The sequence below is a fragment of the Numenius arquata genome, chromosome 8 (genome assembly GCF_964106895.1).
Source record: "Numenius arquata chromosome 8, bNumArq3.hap1.1, whole genome shotgun sequence".
Lineage (NCBI taxonomy): Eukaryota > Metazoa > Chordata > Aves > Charadriiformes > Scolopacidae > Numenius > Numenius arquata.
In genome coordinates, this window is record NC_133583.1 from 18,636,063 (window position 1) to 18,657,125 (window position 21,063).

The 21,063-nt window shown below is 44.8% G+C and overlaps 1 protein-coding gene across 1 annotated transcript in view; it reads left to right on the forward strand.

Moving 5' to 3' along the window:
• Positions 1–20,295, forward strand: part of HEMK1 (HemK methyltransferase 1, mitochondrial release factors N(5)-glutamine) — a 34,292-nt gene extending 13,997 nt beyond the window's left edge. Inside the window, exons 5-11 of the mRNA XM_074151855.1 lie at positions 7,341–7,493; positions 9,479–9,543; positions 13,073–13,122; positions 14,495–14,600; positions 15,581–15,676; positions 17,475–17,588; positions 17,930–20,295. Of these exons, the coding sequence (XP_074007956.1) occupies positions 7,341–7,493; positions 9,479–9,543; positions 13,073–13,122; positions 14,495–14,600; positions 15,581–15,676; positions 17,475–17,588; positions 17,930–17,966 (621 nt within the window). The 3' untranslated portion in view covers positions 17,967–20,295. The remainder of the gene's footprint in view (positions 1–7,340; positions 7,494–9,478; positions 9,544–13,072; positions 13,123–14,494; positions 14,601–15,580; positions 15,677–17,474; positions 17,589–17,929) is intronic.
• Positions 20,296–21,063: the final 768 nt, after the last annotated feature.

Sequence of the window (21,063 nt, forward strand, 5' to 3'; positions counted from 1 at the left end):
ACCTGTTTGTCTGTCATTGCTTCTGCCTAAAGCCACCTTTTTATTGCAGGATCAGTGCCTCCTTCTGGAGTTAGCCTGGTGTTTTGCTTTCTGTACATGTATAAGAGGAGTTTCGTGAGCTTTGGGCAACATTTTCCCTTTCCTGCTGCAGTGCCAGGCAGAAGACACCACCGTAGCCTGCCTGCCCACTAAGCACTGGCCTGGCTTGGGCACCGGGTTTTGGAAAGAGGGCATGTGGCAGTGATCTTCTATGGCCATTGCCATGGAGTTAGGTTTCCAACTTGGCTTCCTGGTGTTTTGTCATGTGCTGATTGGCAGCCAAGTGGACAAACAGGAGGGGAGGGGTGATTTGGTTAATATCAGATCAGGCTCTATGGAAAAGTCCTGGATTCTGGGAACAGAAGTTTCTGGAAAGCACACAAATAAGTAAAACATTCCCAGGAAGTCTGCGAGAGCAGAGAGGTTATCCCGGTTTTCATGTGTCTCTTGCTTTCCTCATCCTGTTTGCTAGCCTGGGAAGTTAGAACCTTTTGCCATCCTGGCTTGTACCCCTGGAATCTTGTCTTCCCTGCTTTCCCTAGAGCATGTGGGGCATGAAAAAAGGGTGCTTCTAGGGAACGCAATGTGAATTCGTGAGCTCCACCCTTGCATTTCCCATTCCTCCCCTCCTCTTGTTTTTCTTAGCCTTGTTTTAATCGCAGAAACATCGCTGTTGTTGGACCATAGCACGTGATTGCATTGCCTCCGGACTTCCACGCAGCTCTGTAGCCACCGATGTGCAGCGAGAATCTCTGCTGTTTCCTCCTGAGTGTCTTGGTGCCGAAAGCTGCCTGACCCTGCTGGTTGGAGCTGTGCAGCTGCGGAGCTTGTGGTTTGAATGCTGGCAGACACTGTCCTCATGCTTTCTTTGTGCAGCTGCGGTTCCAAGAAATACAGTGAACTGGAGACCTGGCCACAGGGAGGGGGAGGTAATACCAAGAACCTGTCAGAACATGATTGTGTGCTGGGGGGGGTGGTGGTGTTGGGGAGCAGGAGTTGTGGGTGGAAGGGTGAGGCAGAGGCTCATGGGAAGTTGGAGGTGTTTGCAAAGTTTTGCATTAATTTTGCTCAACAGAGAAGATGGAGGAGGGGGAGGGGAGTTAAACCCCCCCCCCCAAATAAATTACAGTGTGAACTTTAGGGTGAATCTGGCAGTGAAGCAAGACTTCCTGGAATCGCAAGGTGAGAGCAGGCTGTGAGTGGCTTGGCTAAGAGGCAAAAGCTTGAGAACCTCTGAGTGCTGGAAATTAAGCAGCATGGCAAGCAAATATTTGTCTCCCCTGTATATGGAACCACAGGTAATAGGTCTCTTCCAGTCCTTGAAAGCTCTTCTTTTGCTAGTCAGGACCAGACATCCTTCTCCCTCCCAAGGATGTCCTACGTTTTTCCCTGTGGATTTTTAAATTCGCTCCTGACAAAGTCATAGAAGGTCTAGGTACCTCCTTCCCCACCCTGTTTTGTGCTAAACAACGTAATTTAGGTCCCTGAAAACCCATCACTTGATGCCTGCACCACCTCTAGCCCAGTAAGACCCCTTCCAGATACTTTGCTTTGCACCTAGCTTGCCACCCTCAGGAATGCGCAGGTTTCAGACGTGGCTGGTGCTCTTGACATCCTCTTGAACATTTATTTGCACAAAATCCTGTAAAATGGGGGAGAAGTAGTTCATTAACTATTACTGTGCAAGGGGGGTTTTCAACATGCAGAGAGATGGGGATTTAGTCACACCAGTAACTGCAGAGCTGTGAGCTGGCCCTGTTCCTAAGCCTAGCCTATTGTCCTGACTGTCCTGCTCTATGCCTGTAACAGATGACAAAAAGGCCCTGGAGCTACTGGCATTGCTGGTGCTACCCTGGAAAGGTGCATGGCAATCCTGCAAGCTGCAGGGGAAAGGACAGCTGCTGGGGCAGTTTTAGCCATACGTAAGATCTGCTCCAGGGCACAGCGGTGGCTGCTGAGCTCCCCTTTCCATCTGTTGAATGAAATGTGCAATCTGCCCCTGCAAGCAGATGTCAACAGCTCTGAGTCGTGGGGCCTGCCCAAGCCATGGCCAGGCCTCTCCTTCCCTTCTACCTTCATGCCATCGCTAGCGAAAACAGAGAGAGGATTTTAGTTTTTCTCTGGTTTTGTCTGTTCGCTGTTCAGTCCCTCCGCTCCTTCCAAAAGTCACTTTTGCTGGGGGAAGGAGCTTCTTGCCCAGACTAGGGGAGAAAAGATCTTCAAAATGTTCCATTTCCCCACTCTGACACAAATACCACACTTACACCCACGTCAGGCTCCAGGATAAAAGTGGTTCTGCTGGTACCTGTAGCACTGGTTAGCAGGATTTTAGTGCAGGCTGTGTTGTTACTGACAATAATAACACATACTGTAAGCAATAATCTGAATTTTAGTAACTCCACAGTTCAGCATTCGTCCAATGCAGTGTTTAGCATGCTGTAGGTAAATGTGGAATCGAGCTGCAGTTCTAAGATACTTTTTGAAATTATTATTTTACTTGCTCCTCCATGCAGCACTTTAGATTTATTTTTTAAAAGATATACTTACAATGTTTGTCTACAAAAATAAAAACAAAAAGATGATTCAAGAGCAGCCAAGCACTCTTTGTTTGGATGATATGGGAATCTTATTATGATCTTTGTACCTTCTGCTTTTCTGCAGGAGGTCAGTTTCCCTCACACAAGTGTAGACCTGCCTGTTCCTCACTGGAGTTTGAGGAGCCCATTTCCATGATCTAAAGTGATGTCAGTGGGAAAGATATGGATGAGGCTTCTGGAGCATTGGGTTCAATGGTCTGCCATAGTCCTTCATGGGTTTGGAATGGTCACTGTTTTACAGTTGCTCATCTGGAAAGTGGGAATTGAGAAGATAAATGTGTCTAAAGGTACTGAAGTGCTCAACATGTTGCAGGGACGAGGCATCTGAGCAAGCCAAGTCATTTTCCTGTATTTAGAGACTATAAAGACACGATGATTGTCAAGTCTCTGTTTTATCCAAAATAGCATTTTTCTGCAGTGAAGGGTATTTCTCTCTCTGTATTGAATCCTGTAAATGGTGTGAGTGAAAGGAAACCCTTTTTATCGGCCTGCCATTTCAGTTTAGAGTGCCAGATCATGCTGAATTTACCTAATGTACTCCAAAGTTTAATTACCTAGGCTGCCAAAGTGTTTTCTCTTATTTCCCAGGGGAATCTTTGTAATTTCATCTCGCAACTGGTGATCAAACTGAAGGTTAAGATGGCTTTTAGCAATGATGGCATTATATTAGCAGGTGTTTGTGCTCTGAATCTGTTCAGTCTGAGATGTGGGGTATCCTACACAATAAACACCACAGCCTTTGGCCATCTGCGGTTGTCCCAGTTTCTCTGTGCCTGGGACTGGCACTTTCTGCCTCTTTGCTGCTCTTCCCCAGCGGTGACTCTATTCAGATTCTTGTACAGAGGTAGGCAGTGTCTGTCTTGCAGGGTATTTTGTAGTCTTTGTGGGAACACTGTAATGCATGGCCAGAAATACTTCATCTCCCAAGATGAGATTTGAAAGTGGTTCTGCAAAGTGCTGTAATTTATCAATTTCCAGTGGTGATATCTTGGAGATGATGGTGTGCTTGGAGAAGCACAGATTTTGGCTAGATCGCTTGCTAAAATATGGACAATACTAAGAAGAATCTGAAGAATACTGTTTCCAAACAATTTTGGGGAACTTAATCATTCATGATTTCTGAAAAGGAAACCTAGAGGCAGTGGCAGTGGGCTGACTGGACATACTTTGTATTGTGGTTGCTGGGGTTTCCTGATTCTTTGGCAGATGTTGGGGAAACGTGGTTTTCACGTGAAAACTCTTAAGTGAAAAAAACAACCATGGTATCATAGCCAGTTAAAGCAGAATTACAACATGTCTTATTCCAGTGCCTTCTTTTTTGTCTTCACTTCTTGCTTTTAATACATACGTAATTGCAAATTTAATTCAACATTAAATAATCTGTACTAGTATTTTTTTTCCTAATTTGCCAGCTAGAATACACCTTCTGTTTGCTTGCCAATTGAATTTATGTCACGAAAGAATTTATTTTCATAATTACTGAAATTTTGATTGTAGTGAGATACTGAAGTCTGGATAAGGATGTAGTTTCTTTAGGCTGTCACGTTATTTTTAATATCTTTTAATTTTCAACTATTGTGATAAAAGTATTATGAGAGAACTAGCCTTTGCCTCAGTAAGAAGTAGATGAAATAACGAAGATGATAAAGCAAGGAAGTCGGGAAGTAGGATACAAAGCCTAAGTAATACCAACATCTCTTTTTTTAATATACATGTGGTAAAAACTGAAATCAGTCATATTTAACTAGGAGCTTTGGCAAGCACTCTAAAAATACTTTCACTGTGGAATGTGTAAAGTAGAAGTTCCATTAAAAGCTCCAAGCTTGAAATTATTAATGATAAACCTTAAGGAAGTTAATAAATGGTGACAGTAGTTCTACTGTATGGAAGTTACATTTGGACATTTGTAATCAGTAACTTGTGCTACTCTGTCATCAGCCCTGGAGACAGATTGTTCTTTTGAGTTTCTGTAGAGATTTCCTGGAAATATTTGTAAGTGACCAGAAATGGCTGGTATTTAAAAGAGTGATTTAATGCCTAAACAGAATTTTTTTTTGCGTGGCTCTTCTGTGGTCTTGGGAATCATCAGCACCTGCTTCCCCAAACCAGCTGTGGTTACAATCTGTGTCTGACTCCAGTGCAGAACTGTTTTCAAACTGATTCATCGGGAGCTGTTAGCTGAAAGGCAAAAGCCAGTTTCAAACAAAAGTGGGTAGATAAGGTATTTATTTTTCCCTGTTGTTATCTGGGCACTGGTAGTCCTCTAATGGTTTCCCACAGTCCTGTAGGGAGCCTATAAGAATGTTTTCCTCCATAATTGTCTAGGAAAGGAATCCCAGAGCGCCAACAATGAATATGATTTTGGAGGCCGTTAAAACTCCAGTATGAGTGCGGCTCCAATAAGGACATGGTAACCAAGGTGGGGCTCCTCATACCTGGCTGAGGCCAGCTTAGGTATCAGTCACCAAACTGAAATCTTCAGTGAAGACACACCTCTGAGAGAGGCCTCTCAGAACAGTGCCCTCAAGCCTGTGGTTTGCTTCTCATTCCCTTTTGGGCCTTTGGGTATGAGCACCACAGAGTTCATCGCTGAGGAGCACTGAACTGTGGAAGGCAGAGGGCGTAGCCTGGAGAAGCACCAAGGCTGTTGTCATCTGGTGAGCAAAGGCACAGACGATTCTGGCTCTTTCCAGCCCAACAACTGGAGAAGATTTGAGAGGAAACAATGAAAACAGTTGAAGGTGCTTCTTGCTAAAAAGCCCCTGAAGGCCCCAAAAGGCACTGGCTGTGAAAGGGAGCCTGAAGAAAGTTGAGGACCCATTGTCTCTCAAAAGGCTATTGTTGGCGGATCCAGGCTATTGGAAAAGCAGCAAAGCCAAACATGGCTGAGTTGAAAGTGGCAAAGGCTCAGAAAAGCTGATCTGAAGAAGTAGTAATGTTACTAGAGGAAATACAGCACGTTTACACACTCAAATAAACCAAATCTTTCCTTTTTACTTATGCTTTCAGGATCTTTCAGCAGGAGGAATCAACAGGTGAAGGGTGTGAAGGAGTGGTTCGAAGCTGCCTGGCTGTGCGGGGCCTGGGACAATGTTGAAATGTGCCTGTTGCCCCATCCCGGACTGGGAAGTAGCACAAGCTTCACTTCTGTTCTCTAAGCACTGGGTGTGTGCTTACATGCAGGGGCACAGTACTTCAATATGTTTTAAAGCAGTTCAGTTCTTGTGGGAAACCTCAGAAAATACTGTCTGACAAAACGGCCCATGTCTTGAGTGCTCTGCTGCTGGGAATGTTTTGGAGAAGCTCATCTACCCTAATGCTTCATTTTTATTCCTGTTTGCATCCTCTCCCCCTACTTACTGCAGATACGAATTGGCCTAGCATAAGGGATGACCAACAGCAACAAATATCTTCATAAAAACTACAGCTTTGCACAAGGCATCTATTACACCACACCACTTAGGGTGATATATCCAAGGAAGGGCTTATGCCCTCATGTACGAGCACAGTCAGTTTACACTCCTGAAAAAAGCCATTGCTTTACTGAAGAGAAGCTGACATACCTGCCAGGACATGCTGCTTTTAAATACTCCTGCTTATGCCAAGAACATGCAAGATTCCTTGTAAAAATAGAAGACTGGTAATTTTCCTGGTAATATCTTTAATTTTTAACTGTTGGCAAAATCAAGCCAATTATTCTTTGTAAATTTTGTTAAGCTTCCTGGATTTATGGGAGAGATCCAAGAGCACACGTCTCAAGTGAAATAAGCCGTCGTGGGAGCGCCTTGGGCAGTAAGGACTTGTTTCTGTTCTGTTGTACCATGGAAGCACTAGGATTTCCAGGGAGACGTGAGCACCTGCTGAACCTGCTGATGGACTCAAGGTGTTTACAAGGTTCCTGTCTTAAAGCTGTCTCTAATGAATAGCAAGGGATGTTCATGCTGCCGTCTGAGGGAGGCACATGTGTGTTTTCTGTTGTAGCTAGTCACTCATTTTCACAAACCTTAGAATTGTACATCTTTGAGCTGTGTTGGATTTTCTATGTGAAGGGATTTAAAAAAGAGGAGATTTATGGGAGGGAGGAGGTGGCGATAGCAGACACATACGGATCCAGGATGGATGGAAATCTTTTCCATGTGACTATACCAACAAAATGTAGGAGGAGTCCACAATCTGAAATCGATGCTGAGAGCTGGTCGTTTGGATCATTTAATAATTCATTGCCTTTGCTTTTTGGCTGCAAATTGGATTATTGGTTTAGCTGCCGCTAGGAGCTATACCTCTGTCTCCAGATTACTTACCATACTGAGACAATGTTGAAATCTTAAATTTTGAACCTTACAAATTCTGAAAGCTGGAATTTTGGAGTAAATAAAATGGTATTGCAGAAGATAATGTGCTCCAGCTGTTTGGTTATTGTTTTTCCCAACTGTGCTAGAAGATTTCAGAGGATCTGTGGGAAATTGCATCCTGAGGATTTGGTTGCTAATCAAAGCGCCCTGTGGGGGAGATGGAGCTGCAGTGAATTCTGGCATGCCAGTTCCATTGCTGCCATCTGTTTTTAAAATTAGCAACAAAAATACATTTCATTGGGTTATAGAGTCAAGAAGTTTAAACTCAGACTACAAAGGTGTGAGTCAAAACAGCTCCCTTAGAAACTTTTTTCTTGGTTTTGTTTTTTGTTTTGTTTTGTTTATTTGTTAGGATCTCATCTCTTTAGTTGTGGAGGAGAAATCTCGGCAATGTGAGAAGAATTCAGGCCTCTGCTTCCCAGTTTCTGTCCCTCATCCTGTCATCCTGGAGATTGGCTGTGGATCCGGAGCAATTGCTTTGAGTCTGTTACGAAAACTGCCACAGGTGAGATTTTTTTCAGTGTTCATGGTACAATAGATGCCCATGTTACAGGACAATCCCACTCTACTAGTCTTCACTGAGATTTCACAGACAAACTTCTTTGCTTTGGTGGGACCTCAGCATCAAAGTCTCTGACAGTCAGGCTCTGTAAGTTCATGCTAGGTAGAAGAGGGGTGTTTAGGAATTGCTCTCCCCAGCTGTCTGCAGGAGTAGTGGAGACATAGAGTGGAAGAAGCAAATGTGCTCATTCTTCAGCTGTCACAGCTCACTATTAATCACCTTAGCCTGAAGCACTGGTGGGTGTTGGGTTAAGTTGAATTTATGGGACAATCATCTCTAAAAATCACCTTGCTGTGAATAGAAAGATCTCTAGGAGACTGAAGGCTAAATGAATACAGGGAAGGGATTACCACAGAAGTGTCAGTACTTAGGATCAATATGACAAGCACATGTCACACTGCCCCAGCTGCCAAACCACTTTTTTGAAGTTCTTTTGTTCACTACTAACAACCCACACTTTTTGAACAGAGTCAAAAGAGCAGGAAGGGGACTGAGATCTGGGTGACCAAAGCCCTTCTTGCCCCTGATTATTGTGGCATGTAACATGCTTACTGAGATACTGTTGGTAAACCAAAAGAGAAATTAATTCAAGATCTCACTGCATGTGGTTAAGGGAAAAGTAGGCCCCTTTCCTCAGAATTTCAGACCAGCCAGCTCCTTCCTGTGAACGAGAATTGCTGTGGCCACCCTCTTGTAGAAGTAGGAGACTTGGTGTGTAAGAATTAGAGGTTGATGCCTCTGTTCCTCCTCCCAGTGACCTGATAAGGTTAATACTTGAGCTTCATGACTTCAGAGTAGAATTACTCTGATTTCCTGAGCTGTACTTCATGCTCTTTTCCTTGCCTGTTAAGTTAAAGAGCTGTGTCAGTCTGTCCCTGTAACTGATAAGTCCTTTCCCAGTTGACTAACACAGAATGCTGTGCCCAGAGAAATAAGGAGCCTTGACTGATTAGAGTTAGTGGTAGCTACACTGACAGCTAAGTGGAGTTTACACTCTGTGTGATCTCTTTAGGGTTTCAGGCAGAATTTGGTGCTGGGGTAATTGAGAAAACAATAGCAACTTACGGATTCGGCTGTGTTCTTCACCTTAAGGGTCAGCTTCCTGTGTGTGGGTGCTAGGCTCAGGCTGTGAAATTAATCCCCCTGGGAATGATGACTGATGACACCACCATGTCCAAATGTGAAGTAGTTTCTTTGAGCATACTTTCTCTGTCTAAATACTTACCAACATCTGTGTTTAAAAAAACATTAAGCAAAACAAAAACAAGTCAGGCCTTTGCCTGCACTTTTTGCAAGGTGGAATGGAAGGTCAAACAAATCTGTAACTGTGCAGTCTTGTCTCTTAATGTTATGCTGGAGAACTCGCGAATACTTGACACACAGTCAAGTACGCGCAGTCAATACATGCAGTGCATGTGGTGTAAGGACTGTAGTGGAGTAACTAGGCAAAAGGTGTCTGCATAACAGATGGAGAATGCCAGAACCTCTGTGCAAGCGGTTATGTTAATGCTGGGAGGGATTCTGTCCCCATTAGAGAGGAGAAGCCTAGGACATGATCTTCCTTTAACCTGTGTCTGCCCCAGACTAGCCAGAGCGTTGAGTCTGACACTACTAGGAGCTATGAACGTATCAGGTGATGCGAGTTTGTGTGACTCCATTGTTGTCAGCTGAGTTAGTCCGGTCAGGAGCCTATCTATTTTGGTAGGTGGCTGGCAGTGTTGCAGAGTTCCTTTTGTCACGTTAGCGGTGTTACTAGAAGTGACTCATCATCCCATCAATGCCCTGACCTGCATACTTCATGAGCTATTCCTTTTAGGAGCCCAGAGTGAACAGTCAATTGCCAGTTCTTTTCTTGCGTGTCCGTTTTGGCAGAGCATGTCTGCTCAGGAACCTTGATGTTGTAATACTTGTTGTTTTTTCTGTCCCAGAGCCGGGTGATAGCCGTGGATAAAGAGAAGGCTGCTGTGGATCTCACCAGGGAGAACGCACATAGGTACAAGCCCACGTTACCCATTTTTTGTAAATTTTTGTTTGAGAAAAACCGAGACTCCTCAATACTTGGGCATGTGGTTCATATTTATCACCACTGAAAACCAGGGAGTGTTTCCTTGGTTTCCCTAGATTGAGCTCCTAAAGCATGTAAGAATTCAGAAAAAAAGTCTAATATTTGCCGGAGTGTTTTTTCCTTTGACTCGTGAATGCGTTTTGCAAGGACAGTAGCCTAAGTAAAACAATGATACTTAAATGCTATCTGCCTTTCAAGGGTTTTGAAAGTGTTTCATGAGCATGTTGACTGCTCTTATCCCTTTCTGTCAACTTGGGAAACTCAAGGCAGCAGGTGATAAGAATTTATATGTTACTTAGGAGGGTAAGGACAAGTATAGCCCAAACCTTTCTCTCTCTGGCTCCCTGTATCATTATTGCTGTACTTGTTTCTGTCATTGCTCCTCTACATATAAGCTTGCACACCGAAACATCACCTTGGCTCTGATATGCTGGTGGGGTATCCCTCAGCATCCTCCTTGCAGTCTTGGGTTTGGTGAGAGCGGTGCTGCTGGGTCCCAGGCTGTTTGCACACCTGCACTGTGGCTGGATGTTCAGAGCTGCTGAATCATAGAATAGTTGGGGTTGGAAGGGACCTTTGAAGGTCATCTAGTCCAACCCCCCTGCAAGGAGTCAAGCATCTTGAGCCTGAAGTCAGAACAGCTCTGTATCAGGTTGGCCTTGTCTTTCTAGTGGCACCACTTCTTCAACTGGTTCTTCCTACCTGAGGTTATTCTGGACTGTCATTAACATAGCGAGTACCAGAGCTAGAATCTCAGTATGGGTTTGAGTCCAGGATCCCAGTCTCTGTAGACACTGTAAAAGGTACATAGTTCTAGTATGTATTCATATCCTCAGAAACCACTGGGCCCTAGGCATTAATTGGAGCAGTCTCGGTAACGATTCCTATTACTACTTCTTATGGACTCTAGTGCAGTTGTGAGTCTTAAGTGGTGCTCAGTAACTGACATTTCTGTCTACAGGGCCCACATATTCTTTTTTCCCCCAAGCTGCTGCCAGCATTGGGTCTACAGGGACAGGTAACTTCTGTTTCTGGCTGCACTGAGCTGCGTCTCTTCACTTCTTGCAACTCAGCCCCAGCTCTTATGCGAGTCTGAAGTGATGTGTCTTACGTGAGTCTGAAGTGCGATAAGCTCTTCCCAAACTTGTCGCCTCACTCACTATTACCCTTTGCCTCCCAGTCCAGTTATAGGGAGTGGGGAGCAGAGATTTCTTTCTGATGTATCAGTGTCAAACCAAGTTCTGTTGCAATTTTTCATAGATATAATAAAAACAGGCCAGATTTTTGCCTCCTTGGTAGGTTATTGCTCTGGCATCTGGAAAAAATAGTCTTGTTATTAACATTGCTTTTTGGCTCAAGAGTGGCTGAGGGAGTGTAAATGCAGCGCCAGAGAACCTCATGTCTCTCTGTGGATATTTTCATTGTGTCCTTGTGATCTTGTCCATGGCATGGTGCCCTGTAGCTCTTGGGAGAGAAGCCAGTAGGGTAAGCTGTGTTATTGCTTGGCTTGAAGCCGCCTTGGTTCCTGCCTTCTCTTCAGAGCTCCCTTATCACAGCTGTGTTCTCTAGATGTTTAGGTGAGTCTTGCTCTCACTAAATGTGACCATCTGGGCACACTGCAGACAGATGCAGGAATCCCTCCCTTTCTTGATTGTCTGTATATGCTGACAGGGCAGTACCATAGGCCCTCAGCAAAGGCAAGCAGGACTTGGCTATAAGGCCTTTGTCACAGCTCTATGAACCCTGTAGGGTAGCCCTAAGGTGTTACACTGAAGAGCTGGGAGAAATACACTGCCTCTGGTGGTGGGTTTCTCGTGAGAGGAGAGAACATGCTGGGAAGAGCTGGGCAGTTTTTTTTTTTCTCTCAACATTGACTTCATTGAGGACAGGAGTTAGGGGACAGTGCAGACTCTTTGCCACGATGTGCTCTTGCTGGTCGGGGAATGGCATCTCCTGTGGGAAGCCTGGAGTCTTTCTCCACCAGCAAATCTTGCCCAGCCTTGTCTTTCTGACTTCGCAAAGTGCTTCCTCTGACAATGCTGAAATGTCTTCACAAAAACCAGAGGCAAACCTGGTGAGAAGAGAGAGGTATTTTGGTGGGTGAACTGTGTAACTGAAGTATTAGAGGTTCGGTTCCTTCCCTGCTATCTCACACTATATGTTTCTGTGACCTCCCCTGCAGTATCAGGGTGTCACCAAACACCAAGGCTACCTTCAGACTGGCCTCTCTTCTCTGTCCCAGGAACATCAAGGGAACTTTGCTCAGGATTCCTAAGGTTTAAGGGGTTCACCGTCTCAACTGTTTTCCCCTGGCAGGGAGCCTGTTCTGTAGCAAGCTGAGTGCAAGGGACGGATCGTGCCAGGTTGTGACAGACAGGAGCACCATGCAGTGGCAGTCTGACACTCTCCAGGCTGTTCTACCTTGGATTAGTGCAGTGAGTCACATCACAATCTTGGCCGAGATTTCTCCCCAAGAAATACCAATGTGTTTATAGACCTGTTTCTTAAAAATAGCAAGGCAACATGCTTACTTGCCTGCTTGTCACAGGTAAAGGAGAGGTGTTCGTGTCTTCTAGTGCCCTCAGGGGTTCTGCTGGTGGGAGCACCCTGGGGATGTCTGGGTGCAGATGAAAGGCACTGACCATAACATGTGTTTCCCAATTAATGTGCACAGAGATTCAAGAAAGATCATGAGTTAGAAACCAGCATCTGAGCGATCCTAGTATGTATTTTAAATACATTATACTGTACAGGCTGTGTGTGAGCTGTTCCTAAAGTTGTCCCTTTTCCTTGCTCTGTGTCTGGCACAGGCGTTTTGCTGCCGTGCATGTGCTGGTAGTGTGCAGTAACATCTCATCACCTTAACGTTGGCATGTGAGATGAGATCCAAAGATGCCTAGAAAATACACTCAGATGCCAGAATACTATTGAGATCTAGATTGTCAAGGAAGCTGGAGAAAGAATGTGGCAAGTGTGTGACCATGTTGTCTCGACTTACAATAGGAGGTTTAAATATTTGAAGCAGGTGATTTTGTTGTGTGTGTTGTGGTTTTTTGTTTGTTTGTTTTGGGCTTTTTTGCAGGGATAGTGAGCTTACTAGGGGGAGGCCTTGGAGATGTAGCTAATATGCAGCAGGGTGGGGGAATACTCTCTATATATGGCAAGGGGTGATACATATAAGTTTTGGGTGCACAGGAGCTGCACCCGTGGGCGCACAGAATCACCATGGGCGCACAGTGTGCTCTTTGCTTTGAGTTTTGTTTCTCAGGCAAAAAGCAGATCCTAAACTCTTGTGGCTTGAGAGGAATCCAGCTGCAGTCAGTGGGGTAGGATATACATATATCAGATAAGAGATGTGACATTTAGTCATCTCTTTATAGAATGTGCTGTTCATGAATCCACACAAAAATGCCTCATAATCTTTCTTCTTTTTGTTTTTGCATCTGAAATTTTACAGGCTGCAACTCCAGGACAGGATCCACGTCCTCCACCATAATGTTTCATACGGTAACTCTTTTCACTGTTATGATCCTTTTTGTCTTTCTCCCTGTTTACTGTGATGGGGGAGGCAGGTGTGTGAGACAGCCAAAGGACCCCGTTGGGATGCAGGGGTCAGAGGGGTGTTGAAGTTAATAGAGGAAAAGGTCAGCAAGAAATGAACCAGTGAAGCTTTTCCTGTCGGAGATTTCCAGACCAGATATCAGCTGAGAGAAGTCCCTGACTATGTCAGAAGGTGAATTGTTCCTGTATTTAGGTTTCTAAAGGTTGTGTCTGAGCTGGTAGTCCTGGTGCTCTCTAGCATTACTGGGGAGAGGCAAATACATACACAGGGTAATTCATTCCATGCTGACATGGATGCTTTAGATAAACATGTACGTGCATGTCTCTCTGTTGATGTTAGAGGGAGCCCAGATATTTAGGTTAGATTAAATGCTCAGGCTTATTCACCCGAAATTAGATGAGCTAAACAACAAAAGGATACCTGTTGTCTTCCCTGGCTGAAACCAGTTCAAACTGCCGTTTGGCGAGGCTTACCCAGTTAGGTAGATGTGTCCTCAGCTGTTTTGGAGCCAGGAGCTGTGGAGGCAGGAGCTTCAGTATTGCAGGTTAATTAGTGCACCTTTCTGACACTATTGTTTTTAACACTGACCTCTTAGGGGTATGTCTGCACTGTCTCCTGTCTGCGAATCTGAGATTGTGCTGCCCGTACTCCAGCCAGCCTCAATCCAAAAGCCATGTAGCTGTGCTGGCGTTGCACCTGCATGGCTAAACCCTGTGCCAAGGGGCTGGCCTGAGGACAGTGCCACACTCACACGGTTACGTGATGTCTGATTCCAGGCTGGTATGTGTCAGTTCAGACAGTAGCATGAGTGCAGTGAGCTAAACCTTGTCTGCAGAAGAGTAAACCATTAGATGATTGATACTGCTGGGAGGGCCTGGCTCTTTGCTCATTAGAGGTCCTGCTGCAGCTCTGATAAGAGGAAGAATCTGGATCCTGACAGCTAGTCTGAGCACTCACTTAGGTCCCTGTGGGCTCTCACAAGTTCTGGTTGTTGCTTTAGATCCAGATGGGCACAGATCTCCAGAGCAATTGAGGTCCTGTGCTTTGTAACATGTTCCTCTAAGAGGGGCTGTTGGTATTAAAAAATGATGCTTTGCCTGTGCTTAGCTTTGTATCACTCTTGCATTCAAGATGAGAGAGTGAGGAGAGCGGGCTGTCCCAAAAAGAAATGGGATGAAATTTTATCAGAGAAAAGCAGAGCCAAACACACATGGGCATGTGTCTGGAGAGGTAGTTTCCTGGATAGGATTTTGATACTGAGCTTATAGGGAAGGTTGCTGTGCTTGAGAGCTGGTTGTGATTGTTTCTCTTGTCTAGGTTCTGCCAAGCAGCTGCTGCTCTGGGGTCCCATAGACTTCATCGTCAGTAACCCCCCATATGTCTTCCGAGAAGACATGGCTTCCTTGGATGCAGAAATCCTCCGGTAATAAGACAATAGTTTTTCCTTCTCCTTGAAGCAAGGTTTTCTGTCTGCTTCCTTATACTACACACAGTTGCACACAAAACATGCAAATGTAGTATACATGTCCGTAGGTGTACGTGTGTTTATATGGTATACAGTGTTACTTTGATAACTGTTTACAGGTCGGAAACAATATCAAAGTATTTTAAATATTTATAAAAATGGAAAAAGCACACACTTTGAAATTAACAAAATTCCAATCCAAAACCGTTTCAGAACATTTTTCCTGTTAGACCTTTTTTTTTTCCCCCGTAGTTTGTGTGAATTTATGAAAGGAAGTAAAAGTATCCGAGCAGCTTTTTGTGATGGGAAAAAAAGCTTGGTTGGAAATGCTGTGACCTGTTCTCATCCCGATACTTGTTTTAAGCAAACCCACCCACACAAACACGAATAAGCCCTTTTGGGATGTGGAACTACTTTGTGTGTGCTGGTTCTTTCTCAGAATTGATTGTCGTGCATGTCAGGACAAAGCCCTGCACCACCCCTGTGCAAGATGTGCAGCAGAGCAGATTCTGAAAGTGGAGCTTGCTACATCCTAATTCTCTCCGCTCGGGTAGAAGGCAGTGCAACCTGGCTGTTGGCACAGTTGGAAGAAAGTGTGCGATCCCTTGCTGTACAACCCATTCTCTCCCTGTCCAGCTGGCACGGAGAGAACAGATCCACCTGTTGGAACTGTCTGACCCTGGCTGCAGTTGGCTCGTGATTTTTAGGAAGAGTTCAGGGGATGTTTTCTGCTTGTGCTCAACATAGAGTTTCTCAGCAGTGGTAGCTGCCTTCTTCCTCCATGCATTTTACAAAAAAGCTATGGGTGCTGGCACCTGCTATAGGAGCATTTGAGTTCAGGTGTCTTGGGTGCACCTCGCTCCATGGTGTGTGGGGCAATGCATCCCCAAGGGCACGGCATGAAGTGCTGCTAATGTCTTCTTATTTCCATACTCCAGCTATGAGGACCTTGATGCACTGGATGGGGGAGATGATGGGATGAGAGTCATCAAAACAATTCTGGCTCTGGCTCCTTCTCTTCTAAAGGATTCTGGGTAAGCACTGTTCTCTTTTTGAATTTCATGTCTTTTGTCCACTCAATTCTATAACTTCTGTTTTCTTTTCATACATGAATGTACAGAGGGAAAATAGTTGCAAAAATATTTCCTCCCTCCCCATCTAATAGTAGCAGTTTAAAAAGTGTCATATGTGTAAGCAAAATTAGCTTGAAATTGGTTAATAAAGGGATATGAGCCTTCCTTGACCAGTGGTGCTGCGTCATAGTTATCAGTGAAGTGAGAATCTTTAAAGGTCAAAGTGGCAACAAAAAGAACATGAAAGAGAGCAGTAGAGAGAGACCGCAAAGAAAAAGGGAAGCTTTCTAAGCAGAAAAACTGATTGAAGAAGAAGGAATGCAGAACTCTGTGAGAATGGATGTAGATCTCTACTTCCCTCCCACCCTTTAATTAGGGGAAACTTGTTTACTGTTCCAGATTACAATGCTGAATATCCCAGGAGAAAGAAGATCAGTCAGGGATAGTTTCTTAAATGTTACATTTCTCCATGGTTAATACCCAAGACTGATTGTTCCTCTTCTCTGTCATGTGGGATCCATTTTGTGCTTACAGATCAACACGCTGATATGCAAAAGTCTGTTGTGCCAGGGCATTCTTGTTGAAAATTCCAAACATTTTACCAGCATAAGAGAGGTCACTGAAAATCTGCTGTTTTGAATAGAGGAATAGGGGTATTGAGAGGCATACGGCATGCAGAAGAATTCATTCCTCATGCTTTGCATAACCACAAGAGCAGAAGATGCTCCTCAGAACTTCCCAGCAACAGAGATTGGTCCCATGGGGTTGCTAGGATTATTTTTTTTCTTCCCTTTTGCCTTGTTTTGTAAGGTGGAGTCCCCATTGAGGAGTGAAAGTTTTTTAAGGTCAGGAATGAGATCCACACCCAGCTTGTAGTTAGTTTGGTGAATTTACAGGGAGCATTCAGTGTGGGACGTTTTAGGAATTCTCAGGAGAGCGTATGATTGGGACTTGGCTTCTGTTCTTTGCCTGTTAAACTTGTATCGTGCTGCACTGTCACGGGTTGTAACCAGTTCCATTGTCTCCCCGTGCCTGTAAGCTAGGGTGGTACCATCTTGTTGTGGGAGTAGAGACTCAGAAATGAGCCGGTGTCATAAAGCCCGGCTGCAGCAGAGATGGAAATAGCCCTGCAGTATCCAGGCCTAGTCCTGGTGCCCTAACTGAGGCTGGCTGATCAGTTCCCTTACCCCTGCTGCACTCTCCTTTGTATGGTCCTCTGTGTAGGTCTGAATGCTGGTGGTGTTTTCATAACTGATTTATGGAGACATTTACTGTGGGAAAATGTGTGTACTAACTTGTACTTTATGACTCTTGCTACTGGGATTTAACATCACCCTGCTTATACAAAGAGGAACTTCATGCTGCCAGTCCTGTGCTCAGTGTTCATGCATCATAAAACTTCGTTCTGGCTTTAAATCTTTGGGGGCCTCAGAAAGACAGAACTGGTGGTATCTCTGCCGGGGATTTAAGAGGGATCCTTGCATCCGGATACAAGGGTTTAACTGCTCACACAGAGGAGTACCATGAGAATTCCCACCAAGATCAACATTTTCTCCCCCTGAAGGTGGCAGTTGGGATCTGCATCTTGAATGGATGGCTATGATCTGGTTTAGAATTATTGGATTGTGCTGTGTATGCTGACCTTCTCATTTCCTTCACTGACAGTAGTCATCCAGAAAGACAGACCTTAATTTTTATCAGTTTAGCAACCTAAATATGTGCATCTCCCCACTTTCTATTCCCAAATGTGTCCTTTCAGGAGTGTGTTTCTGGAAGTTGATCCCAGACACCCAAATATGGTGGAGAACTGGCTACAGGCACACCCCAACTTACTACTCGTCCTTCGTGCCATTCACAAGGACTTCTGTGGCAAGTAAGTCTCTTTTACCTTCAAATTTTTGCTTCAGGTATAGATCTGTGTCCTTTGTAGGTTATTCCCCAATGCATTGAATGAACTCTGCCAGAGAAAGGCCACAGCTGAAGCCAATCTTTAACAAAATGGGGGCTCCCTCCAAATATCTCAACCTTCTTATATCCTGAGATAGCCTGGCAAGTGCTTCTGAGTCACAATTCTGATGCAGGTAAGCATTTCTCATGGGGTGACTAGCTCTGATAACATTATCACCATTGGAAAATTGCTGCTTTTACAGGCTGGAAGTAGAGGCGTGTTCTCCCTAGCAAGATTTAAAGCTCTGGTCATTCCTTTTCCCACAGGCCCAGGTTTCTGCACATCCAAAACCAAAGCAGATGACAACTGTACCAGAAATAACTCTTCTTGCAGTATGCTTTTTGCTGGTGAGCCCTTCTGAGCAGCTTGTTGAAAACCCTGAGTGGCAAAAGGAATCTCTGCTTCATTCCCCAGTGCATGGAACTCTCCATGCAGTGCCAGACCCCCTCGTTTCCTGACGCAGACTTCATCCAGAGATGCAGAAGTTCAGCAGAGCGTGTAGAAGTGTTTCACTGTCCTCGGAGAACTGCATGAAACTTCTTAGTTTGTTGTGCTAAAGTGACTCATTAATCTCAGGACCCAATATGGAAGAGTTCACAGCTCCAGATATTTCATGAAAAATACGACGTCTCAACATGGCAGATCACCCATTTTACCTAGAAATAATTTAACTTTTTTTTTGGCCTTGAGATGAATTTATATAGAATGTGACCAGATTATATGATAGGTCCAAACTCTGGCTTTTATCAGCACGTGCATTGCTGGTATAATGGGACATGATTAACTTGCACACTTCAAATTCAGTTTTTTTTCCCAGGATCCTGATGCTCTGGAGTAGATCTCCAACAGCAAAGCAGCCTTCGTTTCCCAGTCCTGCTGAGTGATACGTCATTGAAGGATCGGTGCACGTGTTACACCGTCTGAATCTACAGCACCTGACACTTGGTAGATGCTGCCAGGAACAATCAAAACATTGTAATAAAGATAGTGCGTCAGATAAGTGTCCTTTGAAGAACTGCTGTTCAATTACATTTTCAAACATGCTTGCAGACCTGAATAAACACCTGGCACCTGCACGTTGCTTCTGATAGTAATAGAAATGCCTAACTTCCACGGAAGGCATTTAAATGCAAGACTTTACAAAGAAGGCCAGAATCACTACTGCAGTTTTGCAGATGGAGAAGTTGAAAAGCAAGAGGTGAAATGACTTGAACAAAATTTGACCATAGGCTAAGTTTGGAGTAGGACCCAGTCTCTTGACAGCCATGGGAATAGCTGAGGTCTGTTTCTTTGGGAAGGATGACTCAGAGTAGGGCTGCCTGAAACAACACTGAGAGAAGTCCCTGAAATGGACAGTCAACATCATGACATTATTTATAATGGAAGTATTAAATTCAAGCTGCTGCTTATTGTTGCTGCTGCTTCTGGTGTTGCAAGTTCCCTTCCTGACCATAGCTAGCCAGGAAAGGAAGGAAAGAGAGCTAACCAGAGGATCTGGTCTACCAGTCTGAATGAAGGCAGTTGCTGGGCCAGTGGAGGTGAGCACTCAGTAGCTGGAAGTGACCAGACAGTGACAGGTGCTATCAGGCTCTCTGTCCAGGATGAGCTGGGAGTGCAGAGCCAGAACCATTAGGTAGGAGCTGCAGCAGCAAACTCCATCGTTTGGAAGGCTGTAGCACATTGAGGGCTTTACATGAGCACTAATACGTCTAGTCCCTTTCCCCTCTGCCTCTCCCACACTCCCCACTCTTTCATTCCCTTTTTAACTCTTGAACATTGGCCCTGCTTTTCCACAGATACCTGAGCTCTCTGATGTACCAGTGCTCGGGTCTGCAGTTGGATTCCCACCCCCACCTTCTGGGTTTTACAGCTCTGTTCACAGACTGGCTTTCACCCCATCATTGTACCACTCAGCCCTGCATTTATCCTCCCCACCACTTTACGCACCCCAGTAGTTTGCCACGTCCCATATACTCTTTACTTGATGTTCTGAGCCATCTCTGGGGCAGTACCCACCCTAGTTAAACACAGTAGAGGAAATCTAGGGAAGGAGAGAACTAAAATAGTTCAGTTAAGTGCACTTGATCCTAGGTTTGGAAATTAATTTCCAGCACAGCTGATTTCTGGTAGTTCTGCCTGCTAGAGCTATGAGTACAAATTGTAGTCAAACAGGTGTTGTTTTGTTTGGGGTTTTTTAAATAATAGTTTAGGATTTTTTTTTCAAAGTTCAGTTTGTCTGACTTCTTTAATTTTTAAACAGAGTTCACAGGTTTCATCTGGGTGTTGACAGTGTTTCTGTATGAAGCAGAGCTGCACGCACAGTTTACTTCTGCAGGATAGTTTAAAAGCAGGATAGTTTACTGGCTTATGAGAGTGTTAAACAGCATCATATTTCATTGTTCCAGGGGTAGGCTGACTCCCTGCAGCAGGCTAGAGTTAGATGTCCCTCAGAGAGTGCTGGTGGCTGGGCTGCAGAAGGCAGCGTGCCTTTTCTTGGAAGCATCAATCAGTCACTTGTCAGAGCTCTGAGCAGGACACTTTCTCTGTGAGACAGACTCTTGGTCTAGTCCGGTAGGACAAGTGTTAAATTCCTATATTTATAGCTAAAGCAATAATAAAAATCTTGCATTTCTGTGGGCTTGTGCTGCGTAGTGGTTATACGTCTCGGAAAATCACATGGTGCTGCTGACCTTCTCATAAAGACAAGAATGGAGAAAAATTGTTTTTCCTCCCAAGAGGCTGGATTTATTTGTCAGAGTTGCATCTGAGGGAATGTGCTGGTGCAGTACAATGTGTTCTTCAGTGCTTTATGCATATTGGCCCGGGCTCATTTTGGTACAGAAGCACTGCAAAGCTTTTTGGAGATGGTGGTTTTAAGGAACCACAGGCACTCCCAGCACCATTGCTGAGGCACTGGACCGTGTCTGTGTTGTCTTTGTTGCCCATGAGTGGGAGGCTCAGCTGATGCCAGCAATATACAGTGCACGTGAGCTCTCTGCAGACGCATAGCTGCTCCCTGAAGCCACAGAAGGCTGACAGTCGGCATTTTATGTAATCCAGTATCTGGCATACATTTAATTTTCTGGGACTTACTGAGTCTCTGGAACTGTATCAAAATGGTGATCTGTTTCTTGAAGTGATGCTTTCAGAGAGGGGCTTTGTTTTCCTCCAGGACTCTGAAGAGTGTGGTTGTGTGCATGTGTGCTCATGTCTGTGTTTTGGAGAGTTACCGGTGTGAAGTATCTCCTAGGGTCATGCTGGCCTTTCCCGAGGAGGAGTTGGTAGAAGCCTGGTCTTTGGCAGAGCCCTGCAGATGGTGCTGTGGTCCCAGCTTATCAGTGTCTGCGCTGGAGAACAGTCCTGCCGCAGGCTTCCGTCTGTGTGGGGAGCATGGCAAGAC